Here is a 19,798-nt window from a genome sequence, read left to right as displayed (position 1 = left end):
TGGGACTCCACACCCCAGTCAGTCACATCCAGGTCACCGCAACAATGGAGGTTTAACATGCACGGTCACATGTCATGCAGTCAAAGCCAGAAGACTTGCTTGAGGCCTCCAAGCCCCATGGGTATGAGGGATTTATGATGTGGCATTGCTACTCAAAATCCTATTACGCCAAGACCAGCACATGTGGCCTGGGTGGTACACACTGTGGGCTTTTCATCAATCTGAGATTTTCCACATGTCGTTTAAAAGTGACTCACAGAAAAGACGAATGCATGAATGGAGGTAGGAGGACACGTCAACAAACGTATTTATCTTGTCTGGTTGTCATGGGCAACTAGCAAGTTTTAATCTTCTCTAAAGCATATTTCCATGTGACATTAGTACCTACACATGCACAAACTCTTCAAAATCTTTTAAACATCAAGATTTCAGGTGTGTTCCAGTACGTCTCCGTGGAAAATGTCATACATACATACACATACATATTTGTACTTAATACTAACCCTGTTTTTCAAAAATTATTAAAAAAGAAAAATCCCAAACCAAATTAAGAGCAGAAAAGGCAACTCGATATATTTCTGACATTGTCAACTGGTCTTTCAGTGAATCCACATTGACTGACCCTTGGACCGAGTGTTCGTACATTCACTACTAACCACAAATGAATGTGCTCCCTCAAAGATTCCCCTCCAAAAAACTTCCTGTTGACTTCTAAACTAAAGTAAAACAAACTCCTCGAAAAGGAGTCATGGTTTATTTCCCTCACAGATCCTGTTCTGATGAACTCGGTACGGCTTTGAAGGAGCTGGGGAGACGATTTTATTGCCCCCGTAAATGCAGTTGTTTATGGGGAGACTGACCCTTTTCCGTCATGCAAAATTTGCCTCGCCTATGTTTGTTTCTCCCCCCCCCTCGCCACATCAACAGATAGCACCGGGAGCGATGGCTTGTTTTGGAGACGCTCACCAGTGCCAGCTGCCTTTCCTTGCACCAGCATGACGTCCGCATCCTGGCACCCAGTCCACACTGATTCTCATCCCGAGATATTTTTCCCTCACAGAAACATGAGAAAAAAGACAGAAAGAGGAGGAGGAATGCGTACGGTACAAGTCAGTCGGAGGTTTGAAATGTACACAGAGTTAGCCTGCACACTTACAGCCAGCGGTGTAGTGGTCCCTGGAGAAGTGGGTATACTCTTCATTTGACAATTTTTTTAAACAGCTCACACGCCCTGTTTTGAGAAGTGGGTATACGCAATACTGACTGAAAAAGAGGTGGGTATACTCCGTATACCTGCGTATACCCTGGACTACTCCACTGCTTACAGCCTAGCGGTGGAGATGGGCATCAGGTCTGACCAGGGGCCATTCTGTCTCCCTATCTGTGGTGGTGAACATGTGGCCGAGGCCGACGGAGCTAATTGTGTGTTCTCAGCTGCAGGCACTTTGCTCCTCACTGGAACTTTAATTATTCTCCATGACCTGAAGATTTCTCTCCCAAAGAACTCCGCGAGCGCAGATATGTTTCACCGCATCTGTTTCCACTCTGTGTCCCACAGGAAATGATGCATCCAAATCTATCGTGCCTTACCTCAAACCAAGAGTGTGCTCGGTGCACGCTGGGGATGGGGGGGTATGGGGGGCTGTTTGTGTGCATCATAGTCTCCCCAACACAAACAAAGCCCTAAAACAAAAACAATGATCTAGCAAGAAAGAGACCACACTCTGTTCCACTCAGATGTTGCTACTCAATGCAACGCTGTGCATAATGCCTCTTGCAACAGGAGCCACTTCTCAGAAACGTCCTCTCGCCAAGCCCTTGACTCAGACTTATTTCATCCCCTGACGATGTTTATGTGTCCCCTCCCTTATCTGAGACATGCTATTCATTAGCTGCCATCGCTGAGGTGGGATGTTGACTTCTCACTGCTGGAAGGCATGACTCAGTACAGCAGGTTCACATCACAGGCTTGGTGAGGGGAGACCTGTGGGTGTGGGGGGATAGGGGTGGGGTGGGGGGGACACGTGCAACACGCAATGCTTCAGATGACCTCATACAGTAGGTCATTATTTGTCTTGGGTAAATGGTCTTGGGCGAGGTAGATATGAGGCAATGAGTCTATTACCTAATGCTACCCCACTGGTGGGACTGGGAGTGGGGAGAAGGCCTAGGCTCTTCACCCAAACCCATCATGTTCCTTTGTGCAGGTATCCACAAAGTGGATTCCTGCCATCTTAGCAATAAACCCCAATAACGTTGCTATTCAAGAGCAATGAAACAACGTTCCAAAGCATTTTTTTCTCTTCAGGATTTTTCTACTTTCTGTTCTTTAGACCAACAGTCCGTGTTTCAACAGGAGAGTCCGTCCTCCCGAGGAGAGCAAATCTGGGAGAGCAAGCGATGCTGTGTTTACAGCTGTAGGAAACTTGTTTTCGCCCCGAGTCCTTAGCGTTCCCCAGTCTTTTTTTGACCTCAATCTGACAAAGCAGGCTCTCGGAGCAAAGGCATTGAGATTTATGTGACTAGAACCCCTCCAAATGCATCTTTCCGTTGGGATGCGCGCGCCACAGCCTCAACTGTCAACAACATACTTTCAGCAGTATGTCACACTTTGGACAGGCAAGGATCTTCTCTGGAGTGACAGCTGTCTCAAAGCTTGCATGAAAACGCGTTTGTTCGTGCTGCTATTTGTTTTACACATCAATAAAACAAGTAGGCCCCACTCGACCACAAGCTGTTTTCTTTGCTATAGAGGTCTGTCTTTGAACGGCTGGATACATGGATGTCATCATCAGCTGGTACTGGCATGACACACAGTTTTTATCTAAACAATCTGACATTTGGAGGCCATTTTGAATGAACTGTCTGAGAGGATTTAAACACTAAAGAGCCCCAAACTGACAATAATCCCATAAACATGCCACAAGGGGGAACCAATGCACTGGGATTAGCGTGACTTGGCATTGATACCAGTGAGCACAGAACATCACATCTCCATAACCACAAAGGGTCTGTCACAAACAATAAAATAAATGATCTTCATGGGCCTCAAGAGACTGGGGAAAATGGATGGAACTCCACTTACTCAAATAAAAGGAATTATGAGGAGAAACAATAGAAAACTATTCCCAAATATGCTCAGCATTCTGAACAGCGAGGCTGACTGATACAAATAATCAAAGGCCCATGGTGTTTCATGACAGTGCTTTATAGATATCTGGTGATTTATTGAAGTATTAAAAAAAGAAAAAGATGCACAAAGTCGCAGAAATATGCTTTGCTTGCTCACTCTCTGCCTATTGCTGACATTCAAGTGCATTTGACATTTTGTCTCTTTCTGGTATTTACAAGAAACAAGCTACGGACTGAAGTGTTGGACTTCAGCTGTCACGACCAATATCTTGCCTTTCATGTTGTACAGACACCATTCAAGCAACCGCCTTGCATTTAAGCCACGCTACAGTGAGGCTGGCTACAGTGCCATATTTTATACCCACAACATGAAGACCAGTTAGCGTCTATGACACTGATGTAGTGCTGAAGCCTTAAATAAGCTGAAAATCCCATGCAAGGCTCTCTTTGCATTATGGGCGTGACTAGCAGGCGCTGGTAGCAACATAATAACAGACTTGAAGAAACACCATCCCTAGCCTCAACCACGCGCACCACAGCCCATAGCGATGTTGTGTTAGACTGTACACAAAACAGATGCAAGGAAAATAAATATGTCCCCACTGTTGGGCTGTGCTAATGTAAATCAGTGTCAAACAGTCACAGCCAGAAACAATCAGGCAGCTGAGCTATGTTTTCAGCATGAATTATAGCAATAATTACCTCAGAAAGATGGCAAAGTCTTTGAGCTCTCTCACAGAGAACTGGTCACTCTTAATACACTGGCTGCTTTGTTAGCGCTCACCATTTGTTTCTTTTGCTCTGTATTTGCTGTATTCATATGTATTGCTATTTTAGAGACGCTATTCATCTCCACCAAAACCATAGTGGCTGGGAACAGTAAACATTTTATGAGAATCAAATCTAAAGTGTGCTGCATGCGAAACATTACATGCTTTATATATGGGCTATATGCTGCTGTTCCCTTATGCTCGCCTTAAACGCAATACAAATACTACGTCTTTAAGAGCACGCCACAAATCAGAGGTGCAAATTTCTAGAAATTGTGGATCAACTGGTAGACATTAGACTGAAGTCATTAAGGGCAAATCTTGGCTCCCCAACAGGGCTTGAGGCCCCAGCAGAACCTCCCAGCTGAAGCACAGCTCCAATGAGGAAATTGGCCTCCGACTGCCCCAACAAAAACAGCATGAAGAACAAAGATGGGGTACAGTGTACATCAGGGTCGTGCACAGGAATTTTGAAGGGCAGTTGCTCTGCCCTGGAAAAAAGGGGCAACACATTCATTTTTGTCACCGCCGCTGCCACGCAGTCGAGGAGGGCAACGGGCAGTTGCCCGAGCAACCTCAGCCCACTCCTGTGCACATCCCTGGTGTACATGTAATCTTAACAGCTAACATCTGTAATCTATAGATGGCTGAAATCTGTTTTTAGAGTGTCATTCAGAACATATTGGATTTATAACACTAATGACTTTTCATAGGAGGAAAAAAAACACGAACAGAGCAAAGCACTGATTGTACAGAGGGAGTCTAATGCTCTCTTTACCAAAGCTAATCAGCCAGACTCAGAACAGGGGACAGTTTTTGTCTGATCACAATCTTCATCGCAAGGACATATACAAATGAGAATGAGTTCAAGACATTCGTCTTGGTTACAGAAACACATGAAAAAAAATCCATGAAAAAAAATCCATTGCAATGCGTCAGCCTCGCCCATGCTGAGGTACAACATACTGCACCTCATTACACATTTCATTTCATTTGGAAGGGCCACTCATGTTTGCTTTCTGAAATCTGGCTGCTGCAGACAGGCCTTCCCCTGAGTCCAGATTGGGCTCTGAGTAATGTGATGTGACAGGCGTGGCCACTGGCCTTACTTGAGATGAGGAGTTATAGTTTCATTTCAGTCCCCATCTTCTCAGCGGTGACATCAGCTTGGACGTTAGCTTGGCTTCCTAACGGTGCATAGCTGGAGCGCTGCCACTATTCAGCGTACACAGTTGAATGGTAGCGTAAAGAAGGCATATCCAGAGAAATGCACGCTTGGTCAGACAAGGCCTACAACATTTGACCAAAACAAAGAGAGGAGGTCACACTTAGTCCAACAACACATGACCACTCCTAAGGATCTAATGTAATGATAATATGGGAGCCCACCGCACAAGTCTGGCTCTATCTGTGCATTCACACTGCATCTACACTCCGTTCACTCTACGGTGTAGCCCAAGCTCAGACCTCGCAGATGGCCCTCAACCTCCATACGAGAACAGGGCTTCAGACGCTGAAGGGTGTTGCCGGAGGTCAGCGCTGCGAGGCTCAATGGAATTTCCCCTTCTGGTTCACCCAGAGGACTGACATCACTCCACCAGGACCCTCCTTTGGCTCATGGTGGAAACAGCCCTCCTCAGGCCCCCGTGTTCCACACCCAGAGTCATCAAATGGCAATCACCTCCCTCTGTGACCCCTGCCATAGAAAGCCTAGACAGGGCCAGAAAGCTCTGAAGCAGCAGAAGTCACACTGTAAGTTTGGACACAATGACTCTTCTTCTTAAGGTATGAAATAAATCAAGCTTTTGGTGATTAATTAGTATTCTAATGGGAACTGCTGGACAATGACAAATGTTCGGTGCATTTTTAATGCGATCCGGAGGTGAATATATGCACATATCTTTTGTGACCGTGTGATTTCAGCACTCGTGCAAGATTTCTTCCTTGTCAGCCTTTTAATAGTTTAACACAATAGCGCCATCTTGTGGTTAAACTGTGGCTAAACAATACAGACCTACATTCAGATGTCAAACATGGTATCTAAAGCAAGCAAGTTTATTTTTACCATACTAACTCCTTGCAGAGAAGGCTTTTTCATTTCAAAATATTTACATTTACATTTAAAAGGAAAGAAACATACATTTACAATGCAGAGTGAAATGCTGTTTTTCATTTGTATATTTCCATACTGATGACACCTAGCGATACTCTTAAACAGCCTAATTGTCTTAACTTAAGTATAAAAGGTCCGTTAAAACTCTTACACTGTCTATACGTTACAACATTTTTATGATAGTTATATTTAACTATACTGAGACTTTGGCTGCACCACCCTTTATTAGTTTACATTAGCTATGTATTCAGTTGTAATGAATTGTCAAAAAACAATTACTCAAATGTATCAGTACACTGTTTTTATGCAGCCAAGCACATTAGGTTACTGACAAGTTCTACTTTTGTAGTAGCTTAGTAGCTTATACATTTAACTCCTAAATCTATGTAAAGCCCCAATGTGCAAACATCGTATTTACATTTTATTTTGCATATTTCAGGATTGAATTATAGTATTGAAGTGTAGTATTGTTTAACCAAAATGAAACTGAAATAGCTCAAGCTGCCAATCTTCACCTTCATGATACGAAAGAGACACCGATCTATCAGCTCAGGTTCATCTTAAAGAGAACCACATTTTTGAGATGTGACATGTATCAAAATACAAAGTAGAAAAATCTAGTTACAAAATATTCAATCATATGTCTGATAATTACAACAAGGCACCATATCAAAGAAACAACAGAAAGAAAATCAATTCAGCAAAACACAGCAAGTTACATTATGCTGTGCTTTGATGAAATGATTATATATGTGCTTTAAGACATCTGTATAAGCTAAAATAGTCTCTTTGTGGTTAAAATCCATGGCTGAATGAGTCCATGAATGGGGACCAAAGTTTCTGTTCACTGTAGATTATTCCCTTAGCTATAATGGCCATGCAAGTGGAAAGAGGTCCACAGAGAAAGTGCAGAAATAAATGTACGGGCACAGGGTACATGACGTCTGTCCAGCTACTGCTTCATCAAGACAGGCTGCTTCAAGCACAACTCGCTTCCAATGGACACAATCGGTTGCTGATTGTCCACGTGATACCGAATGAGATGTCCCACACTTTGGAATACATTATCCTTCGTCCTCACCTTAAAGAGCCAAGCAGAAAAGAGAGTTCACATGTAGAAGGTTAAAAGAACATTACCTCTGTAGACTAATACATAAGAATACTAACTAAAGAGAGGGAGCCAAGCAGAAAAGAGGGTTCACATGTAGAAGGTTAAAAGAAGGTTCGAAATCAACAACCGTCATTTCATCGCCACACAACATTTCCTCTGTAAACTAATACATAAGAATACTAACTAAAGGGAGGGAGTCATGACTGCAAAGAGGGCCAGTAAAAGAAGAGAATCCTGGTTGTGCCATGGGATGACGGTGCATTATTCACAGAGGGCCAGATGGCTGCATGGGTGGCGTATGGTGTCGTGTGTAGTAAATAAGCGCCCGGCGGAGGCCTACCGCTCCTGACGGGTCCATGAGCAGCAGGTGCTTGGCCGTGTCCCCCTGCAGCCCACTCAGCACATACTGGCCCGGCGTGGAGCCGCTCTCCCGCACCAGGAAGTCGCCGTTGCGGGCCAGACGGCTCTCGGCCTCCCGCCGGCTCAGCTTGCCGTGGTACCAGCCCTCTCCGGCCAAGGGATGGTGGGTGGGCACGGATGCGCTTGGCAGCGACGGCGCTTCCGCTAGCGGGCCACCCTCCACCTCCGTCTCACTCCCCATCTGCTCGAGCGGCTCTGAGTCACATCACAAGCGCAAGAACACGTCATATTTATAGACGTGCTTTTCTCAAGGATGACAGTAGTGGGATAGGTATGAAGCAATGCAAATGACAACGTAGAAAGTGTCTGAGCATATTTTTTTTCATGACTAAACCATTGTATTATATTAAAATCACTGTAGTGTGTGTTTAAATATTTCACTTTAAATAATTTCATTTATAACAGCAAAAGCATGATTTCCCCTCCCTTACCTGCAGATGGCAGCAGAGGGCAGTTCTCATAGAGCGCGTTGAGCGGCGGGGAGCCCGTCTGCAAGCCAACACAAAACAACAGAGGATGAGTCACACAGGAAGTGGCAGCTCCAGCCCTGCCAACCAGATCTGTGCATCAGGCAGTGGGCGAGCCCTCACCCTTCTTCGACCCTCGTCTTCCTCCCGCAGCTCGCCCAGCTCCACACGCATGTCCAATAGCCCCCCCGGCGGCGGTGGCTTGCCCAGGACCTCGTTGTAGTAGTCGTGGCCTCCCTGGGAGCCGGGGAACTCTGGGCTGAGGCTTTTGACCGTCACAAGGCCGCGGTGGGACTCCTTTGCATTCACTCTGCACGCGTGCCATAGACAGAGGCAAAGACATACACAAATAAACAAACATACAAACCAGCATGGATGATGGTGATAAGATACATACCAGATACATAATACAATAAGGTTACAGTGGACAGAGAGCAAACTGAAGGAGAAAAACAGTACATAATAGTTTAAATGGCTTCCATTGAAAAATGAAATCCATTTAAAAAAAAGAAAGTAGTTATGAGAACGTTTAATTTTGATCGTTTCCTGACATCCAGCTTTGTCAACAAAGCTCTACCCGCATCTCAAACAGACATTTGAAAATGCTTATATAGTGAATCTGCATCACTTACAGACTATGAAACATAATTACATGACAATCCAAACATTAGCTAAATCACACAGTTTGGATGAATAATAGCCCTTTTTATAAATTACACTATTGTCATGACTACAGTGCACTGTTACAAACGGTATAAAATCATACAATACAAATAGACCAAACAGATGGACAACAGAACTGTGAAGTGACTCTGGCCCATGCAGTATAATACATCACAGTGAGGTTTATTTTTGTTTTGTTCAGTTTTTTTTTGAGGACATGACACATATGAGTAGTGCCATGCTGGAATTGTTGCAAATGACTACATGATGGATTGCCACAGAGCGCATGGTCATTCATCATAATCTCAGCTTCATGTTCTTTACTTCGATCAATGAGGCGATGGTGGTGGTGGTTGTGGTGGTGGTGGTGGTGGTGGTGGTGGGTGGGTGGGTATGGTGTGCCAGTGAAGGATTGAGTGGAGCAGCGGAAGAGGAGAGGGAGGGGAGGGGAGGGGAGGGGTTGATGGAGCTGACTCACTTCTGTTGCGTCTGTGTGTGATGTCATGAAGGTGAAATAATCAGGACGGAGCCAAGGAATCAGAGCGACACTCTTCAGAATGAACTGACCTTTCCTTAGCCACCGTGAGGGAAGGCGGACTGCTCAGAAACTGCCGGAAACATTTTTCAAACGCCTGTCCGATTATGTTGATCACCTCTTGCGCCAGGCCCTCTGGACACTCCAGTATGTGACACGCTGGCAAAATGAGTGTGCATGCTGTTAGACACTGGCGGAACTATGGATCTTATATTTCAGTAATCTTAGATTTAATCTTTTAGGAAAACAATACCCAAATGCAGAGTCATCATAAACACGCTGAAAACTTACCTCTTTCATTGACAGAATCTTTGGCAACATAAGCAACATAATCTGCAGTCTCCTAAAAAAAGGAACAAACATAGACAGTTGCTGGTCGCATATTCAAATGGCTGACTTCACTGCATTTCATTTTGACCAGACATAATTCACATATCCCTGGAAACAATAATCTGAGTAAAATGACATCAATGATATACTTATAATAATATAATAATAACAAATCTAAGAGGCCATAATCATGCCCCACATCCAGGCCCAGCTGTGCCATCACCTGTGGCCATCAGAGAAACTAAACGGAAGCATTACACACCATGTGGCCCGGCAGGAAACTGTCCTCTGCATTTATGACTGCCCGCAGATGAGGAATTACAATGGCACTAATGGAATTACACTGTGTTCATCGTGCTTTTGAATGTGTGTGTGTGTGTGTGTGTGTGTGTGTGTGTGTGTGTGTGGTGTGTGTTTCATGTGTGTCTTTCTCTGTGTGTGTGCTTCGAAAACGCATTTGTGTGTGTGTGTGTGTGTGTGTATGTGTGTGTGTGTGTGTGTGTGTGTGTGTGTGTGTGTGTGTGTGTGTGTGTGTGTGTGTGTGTGTGTGTGTGTGAGAGTGTGTGTGTGTGTGTCTGTGTCTCATGCACTGTAGCAGAATGTTGATTACAGGATGAGAGACCAGGAAGTGGATTGGGCACCGGGGAGGAAGACTGTCACGTTAATTAAATCAGGCCGCCGCTTATCAAGCCGCTTCTATTTCCCCTGCCTTCATTACATCACATGCTCCAGTGCGGCTCCTTCATGAGCGCTGCCTTATCGCAGGAAAAGCCCTTTCACAAATATTTTCATGAGGTGCTGCGGCATAGGCGCTCCCACACTGCACGCTGCCACCCTCTGCGCAGGAAACAGGAAGAGCTGATGCCCAGATAAGGACTTCCCAGTATCTCCCAGCACGGGTGGCTCCTCAGCAATGTGGCCGAGATGAGAGCAGACGGCACGGACGCGGGTCGTTTCAAAGAGGGCTGGGAATTATAGAGGAGCCCTTTTATGGCTGGTGATTAGAAGCGCTTGAGCTTCGTTCATCCGTCTTCCACAACGCTCCTGATATCATGTGCTCGGTCGGTATCGGGTTTCTCCAGAACATCTCAAGTTCAGCTTGCTCTTAGATTTGCACAATGTGAAATCTTAGGATGATTAGAAAATCCATTTGTTCCTCAGGAAGAGGGGTTTTGTCCTCTAGGGCTAAATGAAGAACACCAGTGGACTGCAGTACAGTTTGAAGCTCTCGAAGCAGAAGCCAAATACCAATGAATGCTGCTAACACGCCTTTTGATGATGTCCTTTAGGGTTAGGGTCCTTTAGGATTAGGGTTTGATTAGGGTTTGTGACTGAGGTAGGAGAGTTTAAACACACTGAGGCTCTAAAGTATCCTCTGACTGTTCCCAGTCTCATGAAAGAGTTCCTGCTACAGAGAGTTCCCTGGACAATTTGGCATACCTCACAGTAGAAATCATCATGCCAAAAACAAACAAACCCCAAAAAAACAGTAACTAAATAAAAAATCCTGTGCTGCTAAACGGCAACACAGGGAATGTTGTATTGACAACACTCTAGTCATTCATACATTTTAAGGCCCCATCCGGTCAGCTGTCTGCTGCAGGACAAAAAAAGGACAGTAACTTACAGGGTCTCCTCCGGAGGCAAATGAGATGGACTGCATAGGATGGTGGGCCACAGTCTGGGGGGAAGTAAAAAATTGCATTTTACTGGAAGAACATTTGACTTGCTTTTTACAAGGTCCCTCCACAGATGAAATGTCCTTACATGCTGTGTGTAAGGAATGACTGACATAAATAACACAGATAATGCAAGCAGACGTGGCAATTTAACCACAAGATGCTTCATTTTTCTCCTGAGAGAATACAGTAAGCCCAAAAGGCCCTTGCTGCTGCACATACTGTAGCAGACATGGTGATATGTAAACATATCTCTTCGTCACTTAAACATTTGTAGAACTACTACCCTTTGAGACTTAAGTATTTCTTTTGTTAAATCATACACATGCTGTACTCACTGCTTAAAGGCCTTTTAGTTAGTCAATGTCACTCATTTAGGCAATTTAAACGTTAGCATTAGCAACATTAACATTTCAGTCCTCTTTGGCAGTTCAGCTCATGGTTAGGCCTGCTTAGCTATAGGTTCAAATACCGGAATATAATGTGCCCTTTTCACCACATGTATGAAAACCTGAGTTGAGGAATCTCTTTATGTTGTCTGTATCTTTATGTTTCTTATCAGTAATATGTCAACCTCACAGCTGTGTAGCTATAAAAAAAAAATACTAGATAAAAAAAATACTACCAGTTTTTAACAAAACCATGAGATAAAACAGATTAACTTAATAATTAGTCAGTACTTCCCATACAAGCAAATATGGGTACAAGTACCTTCAAACTTAACCAAACAGCTTATGTAGGACCACTGCTACAGTCAGACCTCTCTACTGCTAAGTTAATCATTGAGTAGCCTACAGTAGCTGGGGGCACTGACATACAATGGGGCTCAGCCCAGCATGAAATATACATGAGTCCAGCATGGCACAGTGGTCAGTAGTGTAGTGCGGATGAAATGATGCCATGGTGCCATTTCAAAGGGATTAAACAAACACTTCATCAAAATCAAACTCATCTTGATTTTTCAACTTCACTTGATTTTAACATCTACATTGTTATTTAATTCTAGTCTTGTCCGAGGCATTATACATCACCTCTCAAATGTGTCTTCTTTACACACTAGTGGACTCTTTTATGCTGGTAGCATAATGTTCGTCAGTGTTCTTACCTGAAGAGAATCAAGAGTGGTTAATTTTAAACTGTTCATCGTTACACTCAGCTTGAGGTTTGTTCCAGAAAACTGCAGGTTGCTCTTGCCCAGAATTGTTGACAGGCCTTTACGTGGGGGCTTAAAGGAAAATGAAAAAAGAAAGCAATTAGAACTTAAATAATAAAAGTCTGCAATTTTGTACTGGAAATAGACTTATCAAGGGAACCACTGTCATGCCATGTGATTAAAAAAAAAAAAATCAGTACAATCTGTCTCTGTAGATAAATGGTTTGGGGCTTATTTGTGTATGTTGAAAGAAATAGAAAGAAAGATACACCGATATACACCACTAGAGAGATAGACAGACAGACAGACAGACAGACAGACAGACAGACAAGCAGACAGATACCTTTCGCCGTTTTAGCGCTGTCTTGGCCCCCTGTACACTTTCACACAGCCGGCATATAGCTTCCCTGGGAGGAGAGAAGGCACAGGAGACGCAGAGTAACCCAACTACTCGAGACCAGACATGACACACTTCCCCTGCGCTCAAGATTCCAGTAATGCCCCCCTCACCTGCTAGTACTCACTCCCAACACACACAGTCAGAGCACACAAAACCCCCAGCGAGGGCCATTTTGATTCATTCATGGGCATCACATTTCAGATTAATTAAAAATAGTGTTGTTTGCTCTAAGCAGACACCTCCCTGTCTTAAAGCGATGTTTTCATTGATTAAAGCCACGATGACACATAAACGGCAGTGTTCTGTAATTGCTCTCGTGCACAGCGCCCTCGGTGAGTCAGACAGGAAGGAAAAAATTGAAGTTATTATGTGGAGATTTATCACACACTGCTAGGTGAGGATGACAGAACGTTATGGAGGCGGACAAGGAGCAGGCTTTATGGTCAAAGGGCTGCTGTGGGATGGGTTAGCCATGCGCTGAGGTCTAAAACATAATCACTTTAGCTGGGTGGCAGGAACCATTCTCAAGTCTAAAATGTAATCACTTTAGCTGGGTGGCAGGAACCATTCTCAAGTCTAAAACATAATAACTTTAGCTGGGTGGCAGGAACCGTTCTCAAGTCTAAAATGTAATCACTTTAGCTGGGTGGCAGGAACCGTTCTCAAGTCTAAAATGTAATCACTTTAGCTGGGTGGCAGGAACCATTCTCAAGTCTAAAACATAATAACTTTAGCTGGGTGGCAGGAACCATTCTCAAGTCTAAAACATAATAACTTTAGCTGGGTGGCAGGAACCATTCTCAAGTCTGCATCGCAACTACATTTGCATGGTGAACCATGATAACCAAGTGACTGTTTGTGTGTGTGTGTGTGTGTGTGTGTGTGTGTGTGTGTGTGTGTGTGTGTGTGACGAGGGTGATGGGTTGAGATGAAAGTTAGCCATTAGTGAATGTCATGAGGAAGAAGCCATCTGTCTAATGAAAATGAGAATAATAGGAATTGGTCCTAGTATGGATCATTTTAATCTCAGTAAATAAAATGTATTATCAAATTGTGCAATCCAACTTCAGGCTTAAATACTCAAATGTAATATTTCCAGTGCTTATTAGATTTTAGAGAGTAGGTAAATCAAAAGTGGAATAAATAATATTCTGGAGACATCTGACAAGTAAAACAAACTGCCTTTCACGACATATGCATGTAGCTTATGAACTCTAACTCGTGATAAAATAGAGAAAGAGAGTGAGTGAGTGAGTGAGTGAGTGAGTGAGTAAGAGAAAGAAAAAGTGAGAGAGATAGAGAGAGAAAAAGAACAAATACGAGCATCTCAGGGCCTGTGAGCGTTGGGGCTGCGAGGGAGAGGAGAAAAATCAATGGCCGACTGACATCCTCTGCCGGGGACTCGCCCACTCAGGGCAGAGGGGTCACATCCAGCCCAAAGCCTGCTAACATCCTCTGATGAGTACGAGAGGCCCAACGACTCCCACGCCTGCCCCAGCCCGGCGAGCCCAGGTCTGGGAGGGCTGCGGCTTAGTCACGACGCTCTCCGCTCTCCGGTAGGCTGTGGTAGAGCAGAGGCCGAGGCTTCAGCCTCCAGGGACACCATGGGACAGGAACAGCATTGGCTGGGCCAGACAGACAACCAAGCCCAGTGTGCTTGGAAATATTAGATTTAACAGAGCACACAGGGGGTAGAGAATACAGCCCTGTGTTTTCCTCCATCAGAGCTAATAGATTAATGAAAATTAATCAAGCGCTACACAGAAGCCTCAGTAAGCTATGCATCTATGTCCCCCGCTTTAAAAAAAAGGAATACATTGCCAGAAAAAAAAGCACCACCCTGATTCCCTTTGGTCATGGCAGTGACAAACAAAGTATTTTTCTCCTGGAAACAAATTACAATTGATGTCTCTCAGCCTCTTTAAATATTCAAGGCAACATTAGGAGGAAATTTGCCCAAATTGAATTTTCTAGCACATCATTCTTTGCGCAGCAGCAATGGCCTGAACACAGGCTGTTCTGTTTGACCAGGGCCAAGACTATCTCTTAGTGTTATTCGGTTGACATAAAAACACAGAGACCAGACCGCCCAGAACATATCCTGTACTGAGTGGATTACACTTTTGTCCTTTTCTATCAAGAGTCTAGTATAGGCCGGAGGTTTAAGTGACTTTGATGGCAGAACATTTCCCAAACGAGCACAAATACCTCTTTCTATGAACCTGGACAGGGCAAAACCCACACACAGCGTATTGTGACATCAGCATGGATTAATGTGTTTAGCCGCTAATGGCTTGATAATGTCCATCCAAACACAGCCCTCACTGTGCCTCCACTAATGGCTAACTTTCATCTCAACACATCACCCTCGTCACACACACACACACACACACACACAGACAGACAGACAGACAGACAGACAGACAGACAGACAGACAGACAGACACACACACAGACACACACACACACACACACACACACACACACACACACACACACACACACACACACACACACACACACAGAGAAGAGGGCCTATCTCAGTGCTTATATGGCTGAACCTCAGGCGGCCTGGATGCACACAACAGCGAGACTCTTACCGTGTGACTTGCGTTCTTGTTTCGAAGTCCAGAGCTCTCATTGACTGGATCACCTCCAAGCAGCCCATGTACTACAGGAAACAAACACAACAGCACAGACACAGTTACTGGGAGGAAGATCATCACTGAGCACGGCCTCGGCGTATCTGTCAAGTACCTCTACCTTGACCCCCTGAAGCAGCGCAACAGCACATTGGGGGAAAGGAAGCTGAAACATTACTGAAAATGTAGTACATTTAACATGGATTAACAAGCAGCCATGTCCAAGTGACATTTAGGGAATATAAGTATAAGTATAATATTTATTTCATTGTGAAACAGACGTTATATAAGACAATAATACAATTTTTGCTCTATGTATTCCTATGCAATAGGATGGATTATCCTTCATGTGTCAACATTAAACAGTGGAGGGATGTTACAATCGGAGGATCAGAGACCATAATCAACCGTGGCTCTGAAGAGTTTTTCATGTTAAATCACTGTGATTGACAACAGCATGTTTGGATAGCCTGTAGTATATAAAGGCATAATAATGCAATGTCTGCATAGTTTTGATCCTCCACATTGAAGTGTGAGACCATGTTACATATATGTATACGTATATGTGTTTGAATGCGCTGGTGTGTGTGGGCGGGTGTGTAGCGTGTAGTGGGGGAGGGGTAGCGCTCCACTCCTGTAAGGAGCGGAATCCACCTACGCAGTCCGGCAAGCAGGATGCGCAGGCAGGCAGGCAGGCAGGCAGGCAGGCAAGCAGGCAGGCAGGCAGGCAGGCAGGCAGGTAGGCAGGCAGGCAGGCAGGCAGGCAGGCAGGCAGGCAGGCAGGCAGGCAGGCAGGCAGGCAAGCAGGCAGGCAGGATACGCAGACGTGTTTATATTCCTCCAGCAGAGCTGCTATAAGGCCCAGCCGGCACAGGGGCAGGTGACTCACCCGGCCAGGCTTACGCCAGGATGAGCGAGTCCACCGCCGCTCCCCGGCTCCGGAGCGGGGAGGCCAAAGGAAATCAATGCAGCACCAGCCGGCGCGCGCCTGTCAGTGTGGTCCTCTGAGCCTGGACTCTCACCTCTCTCTTATTCTCTTTGAAGCCCAGCGAAGAACATGTGTGTGGAGCTTAATGGTCAACCACTCCAGTCACGTCTCCCGGTCACATCATGAAACACGTCCTTTTTACCCCTCTGCTACCTATTCACATCTTCTTTTCTTTACATTTACGACAATGCTTAATGCTATCGTTTAATGAAATGAACAAATTGTGGTACTATCAGCAATCAGTAGCTATGGAACAGACTGGGCGGCGCTGGGTAGTGCCAGTGACGACAGCAGATTTGCAAAAACTGTGACGTGCATCGAAACCTGCCCCATGCTACATGATCACACAGGTTACTACTCCAGCTTTAGGTGCGAGCAGAGAGAAGTTGGGATGACGAGGGAAGCTGCTGTAATGTCTGTAGCTCTGTCTCCTGACCAGCAGACCTTTTAGCCAGCTGTTCCCCAAACTGCCTAGCCATCCAGGGCAACATCTTTGAATTCACATCCCTGTCTCTGTGCTTCCCAGCCATGAAACCCCCCCCCCCCCCCCCCCCCCCCCCCCCCATCCAAAAGGAAACAGAGGAAGACAGAGCGTGAGAGAGAGAGAGAGGATGAGTCATTCCTGCGAGTACAGGAAGCACTGCGCGTCTGTGAGGGAGGGGGTGGGCGGGGGTGTGAGTGTGAGTGTGGGGGTGTGCTATGTGTGTGCGCACATTCATTCATCTCCCAGGCGCTTCTATTCCTCTCCTCTCCTCTCACTCTGCTCCTCGGCATGCAGGCACTCTGGTGCTACAGCTGGGTCGAAGGAAAAATGGGCTCTGTTGACTTTTGGTAGTTCAGGGGTCAATTCAACTTCTGAGGGCAAACATGACTCTGTGTGTTTGTGAGTGTGTCTGTGTGTGTGTGTGTGTGTGTGTGTGTGTGTGCGTGTGTGGATGTATCTTTGTATGAGAGAACACGTGTATATTCATGCGTGTGTAAGACCTCATAAGCTTTATACAAGTGTGTTTTGTGTGTGTGTCTCTGTGTGTGTGTGTGTGTAATTTGCTTATTGGAGTTCAAAGCGGAGCAGCAGGGGTGATGAAGGCATATGAATGGGCTTGAGCACACAGAGAGGTTATATAAGCTTATGCCTTTGGGAAGAGATTGCATAAAGCACCTATCTAGCGTCGTACTGGGCATGTGGCATCAAACGCTCCCAGTTTCCTCCTGCAACAAACAAAGGGACAGCAACACTCACTGGCTCCCACACCGTAACTCCAGTAGTCTTTGGTCATGACGGGCCATATCAAAGGACGACTGGTTAAAACGACAAACCAGTCAGTACGTCCTCTTGCTTGTGGCTTTGTTCCCCACAGACAGTCAGGCAGCTGCGCTCTAACCGGAGACAGGTTAAGGACCCATGAAAAGTGGGGTAGTGGCGCAGTATCCATTGAGAAATATATGCCGTGACGACTACAACCGCAGCCCATGGCACAGTAATCTGGTCACTGTGCCAGATATGAATGAGATTTGATAGTGGTTTGCCTGCAGAGGATGCTGTATAACTTGAGAGTGCATAAGCACCCTTCCTCACCATTTAACATCAACTCAGAATCTCAGGCTTTGTGGTAGCCGAAGAATACAGTGCAAGATTAAGGATGACTGACGTGTGTTATGTTGTATCGTCTCATAGATGCTTAAGATGTGTGTATCATGAGGTGTCGATGTGACACAGTTTCTATGGATTTTATAATTAGTGATAAATAATGGTCAAGCACAAGGGCAAAGAGTCAAAGCTCCAAGAATGTCACACCCACTCCACCACTCACAGTGTTAAGACTCCTTTCTGCCATGTGAAAAATGGAAGAATATGCCCCATGTATATTTTAAATGTTATAGTGGTGAAAGAAAGTATCCATTTTGAGTCGTATTTGATATGTAATAATGCATTACGCGTGTGCTAAGCCCTAGAAGATTTTCTGTGGAGGTGACAAAACACTTATCTAGTCTTCACTTAGCTCCACCGGCCAGCTGATTCATTTGAAACTTAATGAGCCATACAGATTCTATAAGATGTATGTATAGCTTTGTATTGCTGCTCCTGAGGCATCAATCACAAACAGCTTTGATCTGTTTTCATTCAGCAAAATGGCTCCTTGATCATCTACACACTATACATCCCACGTTCAAGCTGAAGGTGATTTCAGACTCGTACCTTGATTTTGAAAGACACTCCGCAGTCTGGCTGGTCCAGTCTGCACCAGTCGATCTCCATGTTGGCCTTGCAGGAAGATGACACACACACCGGGTTGCGTGCCAAAGGACAGGACATGCCGTGATGACCGGTGGTGCCAGGACAGCAGTCGGATGCAGGTGCGGGCTGGTTCCGGGGGCTCAGCCTGGGACTTAGCGCCCGCAGCCGCAGCAGCGAGGCTGGGCTGGAGATCTTGATGTTGGCCATCCGGGGAATGAAGGCGCACAGGGTGGACGAGCTCCCCTCCTGTGGGGGAGGCGCCACTGGGTCCAGGAGGGCCAGGCTACCGGGTGGGTCGGGGGCCACGCAGGGGCCGTTGGTGCCGACTTTCAGGGGTCCGCTGCTGCCCTGAGGGCTGTCCTCCAGCGAGGTGACCGAGTCGTTGCGGAGGCGGCTGTACTTGGATCGGTACAGCATGCCTCTCTGAGCGAAGAGACCAGCGTTTGCACAGACTTTGGGCAAGTTGGACTCTTTCATAGCCACAGAGGGCAGAGGGAGGGAGCCGTCGAAGTTGGACAAACACTCACACACTCGCCAAGGGCTGGACGACCTGCACAGAGAGGGAGGAAGTAATGGCACACACAGAGTAGCGGCTGAAAATGCGCAAGCAGTATGCTCTGCCCTGCCAGATCATGCTTGGGTTAACCCTTTCACTAAAACACACAGGAAAGAAACACTAACATTATTTTCACAGTCAACAACTGACCTATGCCCTTCAATTCACAAATCCAGATGACGGTAAAGGTTGTACAAATAAGTCATGTTTGCATTGACATGAATTTACCAGGATGTATACCAGAGTACTATCAAAAACCATAATCTATAGTAATGCAATGAACTAGTAGGCTACTTTCTGACTGATTTCACTCACCTCCGTGGGGCACAGCCATATTCAGGATGGCAATGTTATCCTGTAGCACCCTGACGGGTTAGTTTACCGCTCCCCAGCAATGCCACCATAGCAAAAAGAGGTCCCGACACTCACACTATAAAACCTCTTCCTTGGCAGAATGCGTACGCGTGTGTATGTGAGTCAAGGTCCTCTTTGCGCCGCGGTGCTACAGCGAGCGCTGTCGCAGTTTTCATGAATGAAGTTTCCTTTTTTTATGAATGAGTTGCTCTCCAGTACTGCGCATGCTGAGAAACGCGTGAATGGGGG

General features: G+C 45.6%; 1 protein-coding gene across 1 annotated transcript; it reads right to left on the bottom strand.

Annotated features, from left to right (window-relative positions):
* Positions 1-6,967: 6,967 nt before the first annotated feature.
* Positions 6,968-19,116, bottom strand: LOC308369552 (SHC-transforming protein 1-like; the record flags this gene model as incomplete). Its single annotated transcript, XM_080844036.1, has 11 exons — positions 6,968-7,096; positions 7,467-7,741; positions 7,978-8,035; positions 8,137-8,323; positions 9,244-9,370; positions 9,503-9,554; positions 11,169-11,222; positions 12,326-12,445; positions 12,717-12,780; positions 15,374-15,444; positions 18,601-19,116. The coding sequence occupies 11 exons, from the start codon at positions 19,114-19,116 to the stop codon at positions 6,968-6,970; spliced, it is 1,653 nt and encodes a 550-aa protein (XP_080700162.1).
* Positions 19,117-19,798: the final 682 nt, after the last annotated feature.

This window comes from Sprattus sprattus (genome assembly GCF_963457725.1).
Source record: "Sprattus sprattus genome assembly, chromosome: 8".
NCBI lineage: Eukaryota > Metazoa > Chordata > Actinopteri > Clupeiformes > Clupeidae > Sprattus > Sprattus sprattus.
The sequence above is the reverse complement of the archived record's forward strand: the minus strand, read 5'-3'. Positions and strand labels throughout refer to the sequence as shown.